At 44.5% G+C, this 16,877-nt stretch overlaps 1 protein-coding gene across 1 annotated transcript in view; it reads right to left on the bottom strand.

Moving 5' to 3' along the window:
* LOC115107390 (fibroblast growth factor 10-like) overlaps positions 1-16,877 on the bottom strand; it is a 43,245-nt gene extending 26,368 nt beyond the window's left edge. The window contains exon 1 of the mRNA XM_029630790.2: positions 15,573-16,877. Within this exon, the coding sequence (XP_029486650.1) occupies positions 15,573-15,930 (358 nt within the window). The 5' untranslated portion in view covers positions 15,931-16,877. The remainder of the gene's footprint in view (positions 1-15,572) is intronic.

Genomic DNA, 16,877 nt, shown 5'->3' with positions numbered 1-16,877 from the left:
TAACAACATAATATACATATTACCATCTAGGCTATCAAACTCTGTAATTGTTTCAGTTCTCCACAATTAGCTCTCTCCAAAGTCTATAGATAATGTGTGAAGCTCTAATTCCTCATGTCATTAAAACAGTCATGCAAATGGCCACTCTCCTAACATAATTAGCTCAAGTCTTTGAAAGAGGGTTCCTTATTGGCAATGGTATTGTCTCCTTTTTCTACTCTTTCAAATCCACAGGATGTACAAAGTGGTAAGATGTAAAAAGGAGTGGATTCTTGGAGCCAAAGTCAGACTCAATAAACCCATTGATGAACCCAGTTAAGAACAGAAAGGATCAGACTGTGGTTGTTAGCTGGTATTTGTATTTTTTTTTTTTTAAGTTGGCCATTCATGATATCAAACTCCGGTGTTAGAAGCCATTGAGGTTAGACTAATTAGAGTGCCACACTGCCACACATTTTCCGCAACATTCCCAGGGTGTCTGAGTGTGTGTGCGTGTGTGTGTGTGCGTGCGTGCGTGCGTGTGTGTGTGTGTGCGTGTGTTTTATTTCGCTTTTTGCCTCTCAATGCCAGGAACAGCTGGCAAGAGATCGATTTTCATCGTTTCCGACTCAGGCCAGGGCCACAGTCCTTATTCGGAAGGATTAAAGTGGCAGGATTCGTGGAATTTTCCCCTCCTGTTCGCACCATGATTCTCTCTGAAGCCCCTCGGACGCTTTAGAGGAAACCTTGCATAAGGTCTAATGAGCAATGGGAAAGCCTCTAGCTCACCTATTAAATGTCCACCACAATACTAAGCAGAGCACAACCCAGCCCTCTCACACCCTCATTAACATGTGTGCCCTCTCCCTATTCAAAACAGCCTGTCCTTACTTTAGCCAGGTGCTTCCCTTCTTAGCTTTTACTCCATGCTGTTGAGGCAGTCACTCTGACTTAGCATTGATGGTGAGTCATGAGGAGGAGTTAGACATAATATTTAAGACATAATATAACTTTCTCAGTTAATGGTTGAGCTTCTTGTCCTTGTTCCAGTATCAGGAACATCATCAATAAGGAAAAGGTGACAGACTGAATCACATTTAAATACTCAGGTGTCCACACTACAAGTGTACACCAACGATAGGTCAGGTTTACTGCAACTTCATTTTAAGGTGTCCTTATTAAAGGATAAATATATATGTAATTACACTGTAACAAGTATTGTAATTAATTGTGATAATTAATAGTTACACTATACTAACAACATGAATGAATGAATGAATGAATGAATGACATTTTTTGAATGAATGAAGGAAATGGTGTTTTTGTGTCAAATTGCCAACTGGCAACCCATCCCTTATGGGATTAATTGAGACATAAACAAACATAACAATAATTCACTATGGTAATTCAATTATAATTCTTCTTCCGGTGTTCTCTGCATTGAGAAATGTTTTTCTCCATTTGTCATGTTTTTAGTCAATATGTCCCACTCATACATTTTCATCATGTTGGGCTAAATGATAGAACTCCGGGATGCGACTCCGGGATGTAACTCCAGGATGCGACTCTGGGATGCGACTCTGGGATGTAACTCCGGGATGCGACTCCGGGATGCGACTCTGGGATGTAACTCCAGGATGCGACTGGGATGCGACTGGGATGCTGGCCTCCCAGGCAGAGTTTCTCTGTCCAGTGTCTGTGTTATTTTACCCATTTAAAAAAAAAATGAATTGGCTAGTCTGAGATATGGCTTTTTCTTTGCAACTCTGCCTAGAAGGCCAGCATCCCGGAGTCACATCTTCACTGTTGACGTTGACACTGGTGTTTTGTGGGTACTATTTAATAAAGCTGCTAGTTGAGGACTTGTGAGGTGTTTGTTTCTCAAACTAGACACTCTAATGTAGTTGTCCTTTTGCTCAGTTGTGGACCGGGGCCTCCCACTCCTCTTTCTATTCTGGTTGGAACCAGTTTGTGCTGTTCTGTGAAGGAAGTAGTACCCAGCGTTGTACCAGATCTTCAGTTTCTTGGCAATTTCTCGCATGGAATAGCCTTCATTTCTCAGAACACGAATAGACTGCTGATTTTCAGAAGAAAGGACTTTGTTTCTGGCCATTTTGAGCCTGTAATCGAACCCACAAATGCTGATGCTCCAGATAGTCAGCTAGTCTAAAGAAGGCCAGTTTTATTGCTTCTTTAATCAGGACAACAGTTTTCAGCTGTGCTAACATAATTGCAAAAGGGTTTTCTAATGATCAATTAGTCTTTTGAAATGATAAACTTGGATTAGCTAATAGAATGTGCCATTGGAACACAGGAGTGATGGTTGCTGATAATAGGCCTCTGTATGCCTATGTAGATATTCCATTAAAAATCAGCCGTTTCCAGCTACAATAGTCATTTACAACATTATCAATGTCTACACTGTATTTCTGATCAATTTTATGTTATTTTTAATGGACAAAAAATGTGCTTTTCTTTCAAAAGCAAGGACATTTAGCAAGGACATTTAGCTAGCTAACCAACAACTGTAACCATGTATTTGAGAGACAACAAGTAGTTATTGTACAAATGTATTTATGTTTTCAATAAACATTGGAGACGACATATAGCTTACATGTTGTCAACAATCTAAGTCAACCTATCTGTTTTGCCCCATGGTTGTGCGCTTGTCATTTTTGTTGGTAAATAATCAACCCGTCTATAGAAATGATAGTGATCATAGATTGGAGAACGGTAGGGCTAGTAGGCTAATTGTAGTGTCTTTGCTAAATTGTCATACAGTTTTCTTCTTTACCACAGATTGCTACAAGGTCTCGAAAGACTCCAGGATGGGAAAATGCTTACAAAAAGAAACAGATGAAGACACAGATGTTGTCAATTTCCATTGTTACTTGTAATGTTAAAGGATAGTTAGCATTAGTTTTTACTCACAACGTAGTGTGGTCAAAGACTTAGTAACTTAGTTGTTTATTTGATACAGGCTTATGCATTATAGCTGTATTTCTTTGTTTTCGCCCTGGGAAAGTTCAATCAGTGACGTCATTGGTTGATTGAACCTGCTGTTTATTATTATTCTGGCCTTTGTGTTTCGATGATTGCGTGATCATGCTAGCAGTGAGTAGATATAGTTGTCCTTGTTCAAAAGAGCCATTGGACATGTCTCAACGATGTTCCTATATGCCAGGACATTGTCGGATATCTAGGTTGTCTCATTTCCCCTGGCTTTGTAAAGACTACAGACTGACAGGAACCATTAGTACCACTACAAGCCAAGCTAGCTATGTTTAGCTAGCTAGCTAGCTGTGTTTGCTATACCTAAAATGTACTGTAGTCTGACATTATAGCTACAGTAGATAACTAGTCTAGCTAGCCACAATGCCTCTCATTAGGATCAAAACTGGAGACATATTTTAATGATGATAAAGGAGAGAAAAGGAATGACTGGCTTGATGACTCATATTAGTCTTGGAATAACTATACCTATGTGTTGTAGCTAGCTAGTTAGCTAACGTGTGTCTGTGAGATGTATCACATTTAACTTGTTTAGCGTAGGCCGTTTCCAACTTCACTCACTATTTGTAGCTGTATAGTCTTTTTGTTTGTGTTGTAGGTCTCCGTTTGGTAGCTAGCTAGCACTCACTCACATGGCTGGTAGCACAGTCATGGAAAGGGACATGAGGGAAGCTCTTTAATATTAGGTTTTTCTAAGTAGTGAGAACGCTCAGGAGCAGGCAATATTTATAACTAATCGTTAGACATGTACTTTTCTTTGTAGACATGTAGTTTTTTGTAATTGACTAAAACAAGCAGACAACAATAAAAATGTTTTTGAAAAATGTCAAGTTTTAGGTGTGAGTCAATGGGGCAACCTAGGCTGTTTACCCCACAGGCAGGGCCGTGACTTTCTATCTAATACAGGCTGGGACAATAACTATAAAAATAGTTTTACATTTTTTATTTAAAAAAAATATTCTTCAACTTGTTTTCAGATATCTTCAGAATTACTCACAATTCACTGTTGGCTGGCTAACGTTAGCTACTAGCCATGCTAGCATGTAATTACATTCAAAGACGAAGAAGAAAGCATATAAATTCATGTGAAAAACTGCATTTCCTCTTCTCCTGTGCATTTGGTAGTGGTAGTCAAGCTAGCGAGTGAGTGAGTTGTAGTAGTTTTCCGTTGTCCACAGCTAATGTTCGTTTTCAATTCAGACCCAATGGCTTTTTAAATAGTGAAATATACCAAGGAGGTGTGTTATTGCTGGGTGCAGTAATACCCACAAGGAAAGGGGTTTCGACTAATTTGTGTCCCAAAAATGAGAAGCTAGCATTGAAATGGGACCAGTTTGTCTGGTTGAAGCGAGCGGATTGGAGTAAGGGAACAGTGGGCACGGCACGTCTACTGTATGCGGTGCTCATTTCATCCCGAAGGACTTTGATGGCTACAACCAGTGGAAGGCAAGATTTAGAATGAGGCACCGACTGAAACCAGGTGCTGTGCTGAGCGTGAATGTGAAGCCTGCATCCTCTGTTTCCTACCAACCTACCGGTACATTGTGAGTGTCAGCCGTGATAGAGATAAACCGCTTAAATTCTATTTGGATTTACCTTACTATATTGCTATTCAATTAATTGACTCTCCCTCGGCCGGTAAAAATGCCTCTACCTCTGAAGTGCCTCACTTCTTGGCTTTTCTTTGGTAGCTAACTCATCTGTCTATCAGTAAGTTCTGTGGGTTCTTACCTGTGCTAGACTAGTTGGTGTTGTTCTCTTGCTTACTAGTTACCTATGTCCACCGTGGGGGTTGGCTAGCTAGGCTAGTTAGCTGGCTAAGCTAGCTAGCAGGCTAAAATAGCTAACTTTAGCTGGCTGGCTTGCTGATTAAGATAATTGTATATACCAGTAGTTAACATTTTTTGATAACTGATTAGATGGCGTTATGTATTTCCAAAATGTTGGTTTACTTTAATTTAGCTGTAATCTAGGTGCTGATAGCGCCTGTGTCACGTTTTGACCCTAGTTCTTGTGTTATTTGTTTGTTTTAGTTGGTCAGGACGTGAGTTGGGTGGGCATTCTATGTTTTGTGTTTCTAGGTTGGTTTTCTGTGTTCGGCCTAATATGGTTCTCAATCAGAGGCAGGTGTCGTTAGTTGTCTCTGATTGAGAATCATACTTAGGTAGCCTGGGTTTCACTGTTGTTTTGTGGGTGATTGTTTCCGTGTCTGTGTTTGTTCGCCACACGGTACTGTTTCGGTTTTGTTCACATTTATTGTTTTGTATTCATTGAGTGTTCAGTTTATGTTTTATTAAACGATATGGACACTTACCACGCTGCGCATTGGTCCTCCGATCCTTCTCGCTACTCCTCCTCAGAAGAGGAGGAGGAAAACCTTTACACGAATCACCCACCAACCAAAGACCAAGCGGCGTGGTAACGGGCAGCAGTAACAGCGGCCGAAGACACAAGACTCCTGGACGTGGGAGGACGAGTTGGACGGAAAAGGACCCTGGGCAGAGCCAGGGGAATATCGCCACCCCAAAGCAGAGCTTGAGGCAGCGAAAGCAGAGAGGCGGCATTACGAGGAGCTGGCACGGCAGCGCGGCTGGAAGCCCGAGAGGCAGCCCCAAAAATGTATTGGGGTGGTGGCACAGGGAGAGTGTGGCAGAGTCAGGAGTCAGAGCCAACTCCCCCTGTTTCCCGTGAGGAGCCAAGGATGGAACCAGAGCCGGTGTTGGAGGTGAGTGAAGCAGAGACGGTGAAGGAGTTAATGGGGAAATTGGAGGAGAGATTTATGAGGGAGGTGCTGTGTTGGTGCATGAGGCACGGCATTCGCCCGACGGAGTGTGTCGGGATTTGATGGCCCCTGGGTCAGCTCTCCATACTCGTCCTGAGGTGCGTGCTAGTCGTCTGGTGAAGACTGTGCCAGCCTCACGCACCAGGCCTCCTGTGCACCTTCCTAGCCCTGCACGTCCTGTGCCAGCTCAGCGCTATAGTGCTCCTAGCTGGGCTAACCGTGGCGGGCGTTGTACTAGTCAGGCACCGTGTTATGCGGTGGAACGCACGGTGTCCCCAGTACGCGTGCTTAGCCCGGGGGCTACATCCCAGCTCCCCACATCTGCCGGGCTAGGGTGAAGATCCAGCCAGGGCGGTTGGTGCCAGCCCTGCTCTCAAGATCTCCAGTACGCCTTCAAGGTCCGGTCCATCCAGTGCCACCTCCACACACCAGCCCTCCGGTGGCAGCCCCCCGCATCAGGCTGTCTCTGCGTCCTTTGGCAACAGCTACTCCCGCCTGTTCAGCGCTGCTAGAGCTTTCCTCCTCTCCAGCACCGCCAGATTCTCCCGTCTCTCCAGAGCTGCTAGAGTCTCCCGTCTCTCCAGAGCTGCTAGAGTCTCCCGCCTGTCCAGAGCTGCTAGAGTCTCCCGCCTGTCCAGAGCTGCTAGAGTCTCCCACCTGTCCAGAGCTGCTAGAGTCTCCCGCCTGTCCAGAGCTGCTAGAGTCTCCCGCCTGTCCAGAACTGATAGAGTCTCCCGCCTGTCCAGAGCTTCTAGAGTCTCCCGTCTGTCCAGAGCTGCTAGAGTCTCCCGCCTGTCCAGAGCTGCTAGAGTCTCCCGCCTGTCCAGAGCTGCTAGAGTCTCCCGCCTGTCCAGAGCTGCTAGAGCCGCCAGAGCTGCCAGTCTGTCATGAGCCGCCAGAGCCGCCAGTCTGTCATGAGCCGCCAGTCAGCATGGAGCCGCCAGAGCCGCCAGTCAGCAAGGAGCCGCCAGAGCCGTCGGTCAGCCAGGAGCCGCCAGAGCCGCCAGCCAGGAGCTGCCAGAGCCGTCAGCCAGCCAGGAGCTGCCAGAGCCGTCAGTCAGCCAAGAGCTGCCAGAGCCATCAACCAGCCAGGAACTGCCAGATCCGTCAACCAGCCTGAGCTACCTCTCAGTCCTGAGCTACCCCTTAGTCCTGAGCTACCCCTCAGTCCTGAGCTACCTCTCAGTCCTGAGCTACCCCTCAGTCCTGAGCTACCCCTCAGTCCTGAGCTACCCCTCAGTCCTGAGCTGCCCCTCAGTCCGGAGGAATTTGTCAAGTCCAGGGGTGTCCCTCAGTCCTGTGGGCCTATTTATTAGGGTTCCCAGGTCAGGGTCAGCGGCAAGGGTCGCCGTTCCTAGGAGGCCACAGAGGCGGACTAAGACTATGGTGGAGCAGATTCCGGGGGGGGGGGGGTACTGTCACATTCTGACCCTAGTTCTTGTGTTATTTGTTTGTTTTAGTTGGTCAGGGCGTGAGTTGGGTGGGCATTCTATGTTTTGTGTTTCTAGATTGGTTTTCTGTGTTCGGCCTAGTATGGTTCTCAATCAGAGGCAGGTGTCGTTAGTTGTCTCTGATTGAGAATCATACTTAGGTAGCCTGGGTTTCACTGTTGTTTTGTGGGTGATTGTTTTCGTGTCTGTGTTTGTTCGCCACACAGTACTGTTTCGGTTTTGTTCACGTTTATTGTTTTGTATTCATTGAGTGTTCAGTTTATGTTTCATTAAACGATATGGACACTTACCACGCTGCGCATTGGTCCTCCGATCCTTCTCACTACTCCTCAGAAGAGGAGGAGGAAAACCTGTACAGCCTGGCTGACTCATATAGTGCTAACATAAATAAGCAGGCTATTAGGGCAAACATTGACTGGCTAGTTTGCTAGCAACCTTGCAAGCTGATTTGTAACAATAAATTAAAATACTTTTTGCTTGTAAATTGGCTGAAAATTAAATTAAAACCAGTAGTTATGAATGAAAATGATTTGGTTTAATTTGAAGTTAAACACTTGACGTTATTTTTGTTGGAGTTTACATTATAGGGAAGAGGCTGGCTTGCCGGGTCCTCCATATAACATCACACCCCACATAACATTTTTCAGCATTACTTCAGCATTATTCAGAATTCTGATCGGTTTTATGTAATAACTCCAAAAATAGAAAAGTGAGGTGTAGCTTTGCTTTGGGACTTTTGATGCATATACTAATGCAAATCCATATGTTACATGTGGTTTAGTTAATGCTACCTACCATTTGAAAAGGGGAAAAAGACCATCCTGTTTTTTCTGAATTAGCTAGCTAGGCTACACACCATACTATAGGCTGTAGATTTGAGTCACCACTATTAAAATCGTTATTTCATGTTATTGAGTTGGCTTATATCTTTGTTTATTCTAATTAATCAAATTATTAATACAACAATATAAATCCTCATTATTTTGTAAGAAATGTAAGTTATTTTTAAATGTTGCAATTAAGTTGACTAAATTAGATGCTCATATTTAGTTTGTTTTCACTGGGTAATGAGTAGTAAATAAGTATATGGTAATTGTTCATGGGTAACTATGTACATAGGTGACGTACTATGTAGGTACACAATAATTACAATTACAATAAGTAGCCCTAAAGATACACCTCATTTTAAACTAGCTAAATCTTGTTTAATTACATTGTAATTATTCAGATAGTACATTTACATTTAAGTCATTTAGCAGACGCTCTTATCCAGAGCGACTTACAATAGTACATGTACTCTGTGGTGTACTAGTGGGTTTATCCTCCCACTTGGACGGCAAGGAGGTTCAGGTTGTCATAATGGGCAACAACACATTAATTATAAGTCATTTTTGAAATTACAATCTGGGATGACATTTGTATGGTAGACCCCAGTCAGTGAGGTTGACCTATATCTGATCTGTTTTTGTCAACTCAACCAAATTCACCCAGATTATACACTTTTGGGGTGCAGCTGCTAGTGACAACATTGAGTGGAGAATTTGTTGAACAGTGCGTATTCATGGGTAGGTAATTAGAGCCTATTGAGCCACCAACCTTTCCAACCTTGGACACCTAGCGCTTCTGTCCACGAGAGATTCAAATTTTGTGACAGTTGGTACTGAATCAGATACAGCTGAGAAGAAACGAAACAAATGGTGGACACGTGCCCATTTGTATCAAGCATGGTAACAAGCATTTGTTGTTACACCTGTAATTAGACTGCAATTACTGCCAGTTACATGTTGTTATTACAGTCATTACAATGAACTACAATACTTGTTACAGTGTAATCACACATGTAATTACACTGTAATAGGAACCCTTAAAACGAACTGTTAGCAAGTTCTAGCTACAATAAACAGAAATAAACTCGTATTTTAGGGACTAAACAATAAATATCATAACGTGGACATTGCTGAGGCCAATTTGTAAGGTATTTACAAGCAGCTAGTTGCCTGTAAAATCATTTATCCTACCCAATTCAAGTTCAACCTAGTCCTTCTCTGGCCAGTGAGTGACAGTTTCCCCTCTCTCAAATGGGTTTAAATCCTTTCCACAACATATTCTAGAGGGGTGGAAGATTTTCTTCCTATGGGCCCAGTCCAAGTCAAATACTCATGAACTCATTGCAGAGGAAAGTCGCACATCAAACAGCAAGATGTTGCAAAGCTAAGCTGAAGGGAAATGTGGTAAACAGGACACACCTCCTCCCAGTGTAAACTGCACAGATGAAGAACGTTAAAACAGCAAACTGACACATAGCGAAGCAGACATATTTTAATGTGACTTCTCTGATTATACTTGTCACATTACCTTATTTCCTCAGGTTAAACGCGGTGTCATAGCCTGGAGGCTGCTCAACTGTTTGATGCCCTTAGCCACACACACCCTTCATTTCAACAGTGTGTCCTTTTCAAGTGAGATGTGAACATGGCTCATACATTGGCACGCCTGCCAACTATATTTCATGCTGACCTGACATGAGAAAAAAGGGAAAAGTATGAAAACGAGGTTGGCCAAGCATAATGATCCAATATGTATTTTGAACTGGACTAAGGCTGGCTGAGGAACATCAAACATTGTGTTGTGATTTTATTGGTCTCATTACGCAGTGATTGGCTGTTGGGGTTTATCGTGTGGAGGTCGGTCTGACCTCAACAGCTGTTGTGCTCTGCTTAATTCGTAAGTTATGACCCATGACCTTGGACAGGATATGATTCGTGTCGACTTTCAGAGCTTTTGTAAATACATTGATTTGTTTTTCTTTTCGATCATTGTACCTCCACCATTGGCTAAAAAGAAAAACATGTTGAACCCCAATCAGTCAAAACGAAAACTCTCTCCTCTCATTATTATTTCAACAAGCTATTTTTAGCCCCTTGGTGACACACAAATGAAGGCCTACTTAGCCCGTGTGGTTTTTGCAAGCTATCTTCCATTGGTTTGCCAGGCACTTTATCACGGCTGATGGATATTTAGGTGATTTGATTAACAAATACTTTAAAGAGCTGTGGGGATTTGGTCTGACTGCAACAATAACACGTTTCAGGTATTGATATCTGACCTGTGTGTTCAAAATCAGCAGGACAGAACAGGATGCTTTTTCAGACAGAACTGCAACTTGGAGTGGATTAGCAAAATTATGCAATTGATATCTGGCCACAAATCGTGTCCAGACCAGTACAAGAAGTGTTACATTTCAATATACCACAGATCATTTAGTCATTCAGTATAATATTCCACTGAACTCTAAGAACATCACTGTACAGTGGTGGTATCATATTGTATCTAAACACAAATATGAGAACACGAATCAGCATCTATCTGGGTCTCATACACAGTGAAATTAATTCAGATATCCCAAACATTTAGATTTTGGACTATCACTCCTTTGCTCACCTTTTGGTCTCAGACTGTGCTACCTGCTCTCTTCAACCCCACCTTCCCTCTCTCTGTCTCAGTCCCTTCCATCTCTCTCTCTCAGTCCCTTCCATCTCTCTCTCTCAGTCCCTTCCATCTCTCTCTCTCAGTCCCTTGCATCTCTCTGTCTCAGTCCCTTCCATCTCTCTCTCTCAGTCCCTTCCATCTCTCTCAGTCCCTTCCATCTCTCTCTCTCAGTCCCTTCCATCTCTCTCTCTGTCAGTCCCTTCCATCTCTCTCTCTCAGTCCCTTCCATCTCTCTCTCTCAGTCCCTTCCATCTCTCTGTCTCAGTCCCTTCCATCTCTCTCTCTCAGTCCCTTCCATCTCTCTCTCTCAGTCCCTTCCATCTCTCTGTCTCAGTCCCTTCCATCTCTCTCTCAGTCCCTTCCATCTCTCTCTCTCAGTCCCTTCCATCTCTCTGTCTCAGTCCCTTCCATCTCTCTGTCTCAGTCCCTTCCATCTCTCTCTCTCAGTCCCTTCCGTCTCTCTGTCTCAGTCCCTTCCATCTCTGTCTCAGTCCCTTCCATCTCTCTGTCTCAGTCCCTTCTGTCTCTCTGTCTCAGTCCCTTCCGTCTCTCTGTCTCAGTCCCTTCCGTCTTTCTGTCTCAGTCCCTTCCGTCTCTCTGTCTCAGTCCCTTCCGTCTCTCTGTCTCAGTGCCTTCCGTCTTTCTTTCTCAGTCCCTTCTGTCTCTCTGTCTCAGTCCCTTCCGTCTCTCTGTCTCAGTCCCTTCCGTCTCTCTGTCTCAGTCCCTTCCGTCTCTCTGTCTCAGTCCCTTCTGTCTCTCTGTCTCAGTCCCTTCCGTCTTTCTGTCTCAGTCCCTTCCGTCTCTCTCTCTCAGTCCCTTCCGTCTCTCTGTCTCAGTCCCTTCCGTCTCTGTCTCAGTAACTTCCGTCTCTCTGTCTCAGTCCCTTCCATCTCTCTCTCTCAGTCCCTTCCATCTCTCTGTCTCAGTCCCTTCCATCTCTCTCTCTCAGTCCCTTCCATCTCTCTGTCTCAGTCCCTTCCATCTCTCTGTCTCAGTCCCTTCCATCTCTCTGTCTCAGTCCCTTCCATCTCTCTCTCTCAGTCCCATCCATCTCTCTCTCTCAGTCCCTTCCATCTCTCTCTCTCAGTCCCTTCCATCTCTCTCTCTCAGTCCCTTCCATCTCTCTCTCTCAGTCCCTTCCATCTCTCTGTCTCAGTCCCTTCCATCTCTCTCTCTCAGTCCCTTCCATCTCCCTGTCTCAGTCTCTTCCATCTCTCTTAGTCCCAGCTTCTTGCCTCAGCTGTTCCATACTCTGGTCCACTGGGATTGATACAACATTTTCCGACCTCAATTAGCAGAGTGCCTGTTGACTAATTCCGACTGTTTCTGCACCTGAGAGGTTGGAAGCATGGTCTGGAAAAACTGAGTGGGGCGAGGGCGTAGCATGGCTGTCGGGGCAAATGTAGCCATGTTGACAGACCGTAAGGGCAACACAGAGGACAAGGAGGGGCCTCGCACTGGACAGTATTCAGGGCTCTGCTGAGCTGTGCTTCCCCACTCACACCAGCAACATTAAATCGTGTGGGAAGGACCAAGGAGTCTGCTGTGGGTGAGTGGTGTGAATGTGTAAGTTTGTGTGTGTGTGCTTGCGTGCGTGTGCTCATGTGTGATGTGCTCACAGAAAGTGAGATTTATGTTTGGATAATAAAGTAATTGCTGTTTTCTTCATCTTGTATTAGACACTTGAGAAAATCAACTGAACACAAAAATCTACTCTGCCAGCCAAGCCACTTAAAGATAATGTACTCTCTTTACACCGGGACAGTTGTACTGCGGCTGCACTCTTGTATCTGTGTCAATGGAAGTTCATTACAAATGCAGAGCTTCCTCCCAGTTGTCCCTCTCCAATCTATAGCACAGTGACCGTATCAGTATCAAGGAATTCTCTAGGTAAAGAGGGTTTAAGTCGAATTGAAAAAGCCTTTACGCAATGGCCTGTGGTGACACAGAACCAAAACTAGACCTCAGAATAGACCGAACCAGATTGTCTCATTGTGAGGTATGACCACATCACGACCACACGGTCCCTTGAACTAATTTCAAGGCAAAGCCTGAATGACCACTGGTTTGGCAGGGTGCTGCTGTATGTGTACAGGCAGGTACACACCCTCACTGTGCTGTAGTGTTCATAGAGAATCTTTCTTTCCAGGGCAGGAAATGAGAGGATTGTGGTTAAAGACAGCATTGCATTTGGGGGCAGCACATTTTCATGGGGAACCACTCTGTACAACCGACTAACCACTTCTGACAAGATCATGGAAAGCCACAAATCTTCCAATCCAGATGCATCACTTTTCCTGCTTTCTAAGGGAGCATGAAAAAGTTTCAGCTAGCTACAATCCTCTTATTAATTTCCCTTGCCATGCCAATTCAACATTTCTACTGCTGCGGCCAATGAATTTAAAGGTCCAATGCAGACATTTTTATCTCAGTATCAAATCATTTCTGGGTAACAATTAAGTACCTTACTGTGATTGTTTTCAATTAAATTGGTCAAAAATAAATACAAATGGCTTCTTTGCAAAGGCCAATTGCTCAAGCAAGATTTTTGCTAGGACTTTCTGGGAGTGGTCTGAGTGCGGAGGGGAAAACTGAAAATGAGCTCTTATTGTAAGCATTTCACTGTTAGTCAACACCTATTGTTGACGAAGCATGTGATGAATACAATTTGATTTGATTGATTGGCAGAGAGGTTTGGAACTCTTATTGGCCTATTAACTAATTTACTACATGTTGATGTCACCATGAAAGGCCAAAACTCAATCCCACCAAAACAGGCTGACATTTCTGGCAGTCTTTTCAAACAGCTATTACACTAAAAGGGCATTATCATAATTTTCACAGTATTGTTCCAACCTCATAGTGTGGAAATATATATAAAACACAGGAAAATCACGTGCTTGACTCAGCAAAAGTGAGTTTTGTAGTCATGGCTGCATCACATCGTAAATTAAGGTTGGGTTGGTTTCACCCTGCCCACATGCCCACAACTGGCAGCACACAAGTAATCATCAATTTGGCGTGCAGCTGCACCCGACCCGGTCGTAATGCCTATGGTAAATTTGGGTTAACTTTAGATATCCCTATGGGGCTAGTTAGGGAGCATCGGTAAATTACAAAATATACATAGGACAATATGTTAAAATTCCACTTGCTCCAAATTTCAATAACTTAAAAAGCTCAAACAACATTTAAATGGTAGAAATTTGCATACAAATATTGAAAGAATTTAATGAGAGAACTAAAAGGTGTGCAAAATGAAAATATTGTCTTATTTACATTGTGTAATTTATTGACGGTCCCTAACTAGCCCGAAGATAGGCTATCTAAAGTCAAACCAACTTTGCTACCTTCCACACCAGCCAGCTGAAGCTAATTGGCAGAAGATTTGGCTAACTCTTTCCACCTGTGAACACACACGAGACACCCACATCAAACCACACGCTGAAACCAACTCACATTTGAATTGAGTCAGGGCCGTTAACATTTCTTAATGACCCAAACGAGGCCAAATCAGGAAGTTCCACCTCCCTTTAAAGTGTCAAACATAGATAGTTACATTTAATGAATATATCTGACATCTAAACCACCAATATGAAAATGTGAATCCCCATTTGAGGGAAATGAACACCGACACAATTTTGAATTGTGATAATTCAAGTCAATGTGAATTTATGTTGGCGTGTGTGTGAGGTATAAAACTGTCTGCCAGATGAGTAGTCTAGTTAACAAATGTCACCAGACGGTTATAAGCCTGTACACAGTGGCAGACTGACTGGGCAGTCCCTGCTGTTACCTCTGTAGCATGGAAAAAACCTGACTCACCCACTGGCATAAAAAGGCATTAACGACCAAATGGATAAATATAATCGTCAAAGGTGTAAACGTCTCAAGGCTGTCCAGTGGCCACTGGGAAGTCAGTTCATGACCAGCGACAACTTGTCTGACCTGGTCAAAGGTCTGAAAGACACCATTGATTGAGATCGTGGAGTGAGTGACACCAGTGCACGTCCCTCCTCTCAAGTGTCCTTATTACTAACATGAGATACAGTGCTGTCCAATCTGGAAAAACTAGGACAACTGAACATACTGAGATGAGATGGTAGCAGGTGATGAGATCTGATCTGTTTAAGGCATTTTTGGAAGATCCTTGATGATACTGTAGGTATGTGTTAGGAGATTTATCACGCTGCATGGGTATGTGGAAATTCTCTGACTGTCTACAATAAATTAAACAGTGTTGGCGAGCCCAGTACACCTGCTGTACACAGATGTGAAGCCAGTTCTCTGGTCTGATCTGAAGTTTTCACACACACGGGATCTGGGTTAGATTGATTCTGGGTCTGTACTTAACAGTTTAAATCACAAAGGCTCCAAATGATCCCGACTATCCCCTTAACGAGCGCTAAACAAACTTGGTGAGAAAACTGTGAAAAATGGAAAATAGCTGTGCCCATGTAAACTGTGACAGAAATGGTTTGTGGGTACATCTGCCCCTTGCAACTAGAGGACTTTCAACACAGTTTTGACATGTTAAGCCCCTGTGAGATTGAAGCGTTTTCCCAAGCCCAGTTTGCACGACCAACTGATGCACAATGTCTTTCCTCAAGTCTGCCTTGCTGTAAACACAGTGCCGGGGTTCCCATGAGGAGGCTTACCAGTTTACCTAGCAACGTCTACCGCTCCAAATACGGCACAAATAGGCGCAGAAGGCTGATACAAGCCAGTGAAACTCCTATGAACCGCTATAAAAGTAGTAAGATCAGAGAGTTTACACCACCATAAAAGACCATAGGCACCCCATCTCTTCTCCGTCACATAGGAAAGATAGAAAGGGGAGATAGTGTCAGCTTACTCACTTTCAGCGTAGTTTTTCCGTCTGGTGCCGTCCACCTTGCCTGTTTTGTCGATACAGAGAAAGAACTTGTTGGCGGAGTAGAGCCGCCGTAGTCGGACGTCGCCCTCTAGGTGATTGTAACTGCGTGTGTGCCGCTCCAGTGTCCATGAGCAGTTGATGCCTCTCGCCAGTACTTGGAGGGGTTCATGCCCTACCCCGAGCGGGCAGCCCCCCAGAGCTGTGCCAGCCACCAGGAACAGGGTGAGGAACGCCAAGCGAAGGGATGCAGCACTGGGTAAGGGCGGAAGCCCAGCGTGGGCAGTGCCAATGGCAGCGAGGTCAGGACGGAGACTAACGACGGGTGGCATCCATCTGCACATGGTGGGTCAGACTCCCAAGGTGCACATTGCACAGGCAGTATGCATGCTGGCTGGCTGGAGACCCGGGCTGTGTGGTCCAGGTGAGTCGTCCCTCTCTGAGGGTGGGAAGGGGTGATGATCGAGGGAGCAGCAGACCCTGTCACTGAGGATCAGAGCAGAGAGGAGCCTGGGCTTCCAAACAGCAGAGCAGAGAGGAACCTGGGCTTCCAACCAGTCCTCTTTCCCAGATGAGTTTGTTTCTTAACTTGTGTGTCTGATGATGATCTCCTCTTCTTTGTATTTCAGCTTTCATTCACCGGAAATCAATTAACTTTGTAAATCCATTGCCAAAAGAAATCTGTTCTTTTTTGTTGTTTCCTTGTTCTCCGAAAGCTTGTTCTGTTCCTTGGCTTGCGTCCTTCTTTTACGGCTGCAGTCAGTCAGTGTCCTGTCTTGCAATGTGTGCACCTTGCGATGCTCCTCTCTCCAGCTGGACTGGAATAAGGTGCTTGTCTGTGCTGCTGACCCGTGGCTGAGAATGAGTTGAATGAGGAGAGAGAGTGAATGTGTAAGTGTGTAAGTGTGTGTGAGAGTGTGATAGGGAGAGAGAGTCACAGAAAGAGTGTGTGTGTGTGTGTGTGTGTGTGTGTGTGTGTGTGTGTGTGTGTGTGTGTGTGTGTGTGTGTGTGTGTGTGTGAGAGAGAGCGAGAGAGAGAGAGAGAAAGAGGAGAGAGTGAAAGAACGAGTGAGACAGAGTTAGAGTGTGTGTGTGTGTGCCTGTGTATATGTGAGTGAGAGAGTGAGAGGGAGGGAGAGGGTTGAGAGACAGTGTGTGTATGAGGGAGAGAGAGAGACAGAGGCAGCAGCTTGTGAGTGAGCGAGCGAGAGAGGCAGTCAGTGAGTGTGCGTCAGGTCTGTCTGCCTGTATAATGCAATGAAGCAGTAAATGAATGTCCTCACTCTCCCTG

The sequence above is a fragment of the Oncorhynchus nerka genome, linkage group LG24 (assembly GCF_034236695.1).
Source record: "Oncorhynchus nerka isolate Pitt River linkage group LG24, Oner_Uvic_2.0, whole genome shotgun sequence".
Classification (NCBI taxonomy): domain Eukaryota; kingdom Metazoa; phylum Chordata; class Actinopteri; order Salmoniformes; family Salmonidae; genus Oncorhynchus; species Oncorhynchus nerka.
The sequence above is the reverse complement of the archived record's forward strand: the minus strand, read 5'-3'. Positions and strand labels throughout refer to the sequence as shown.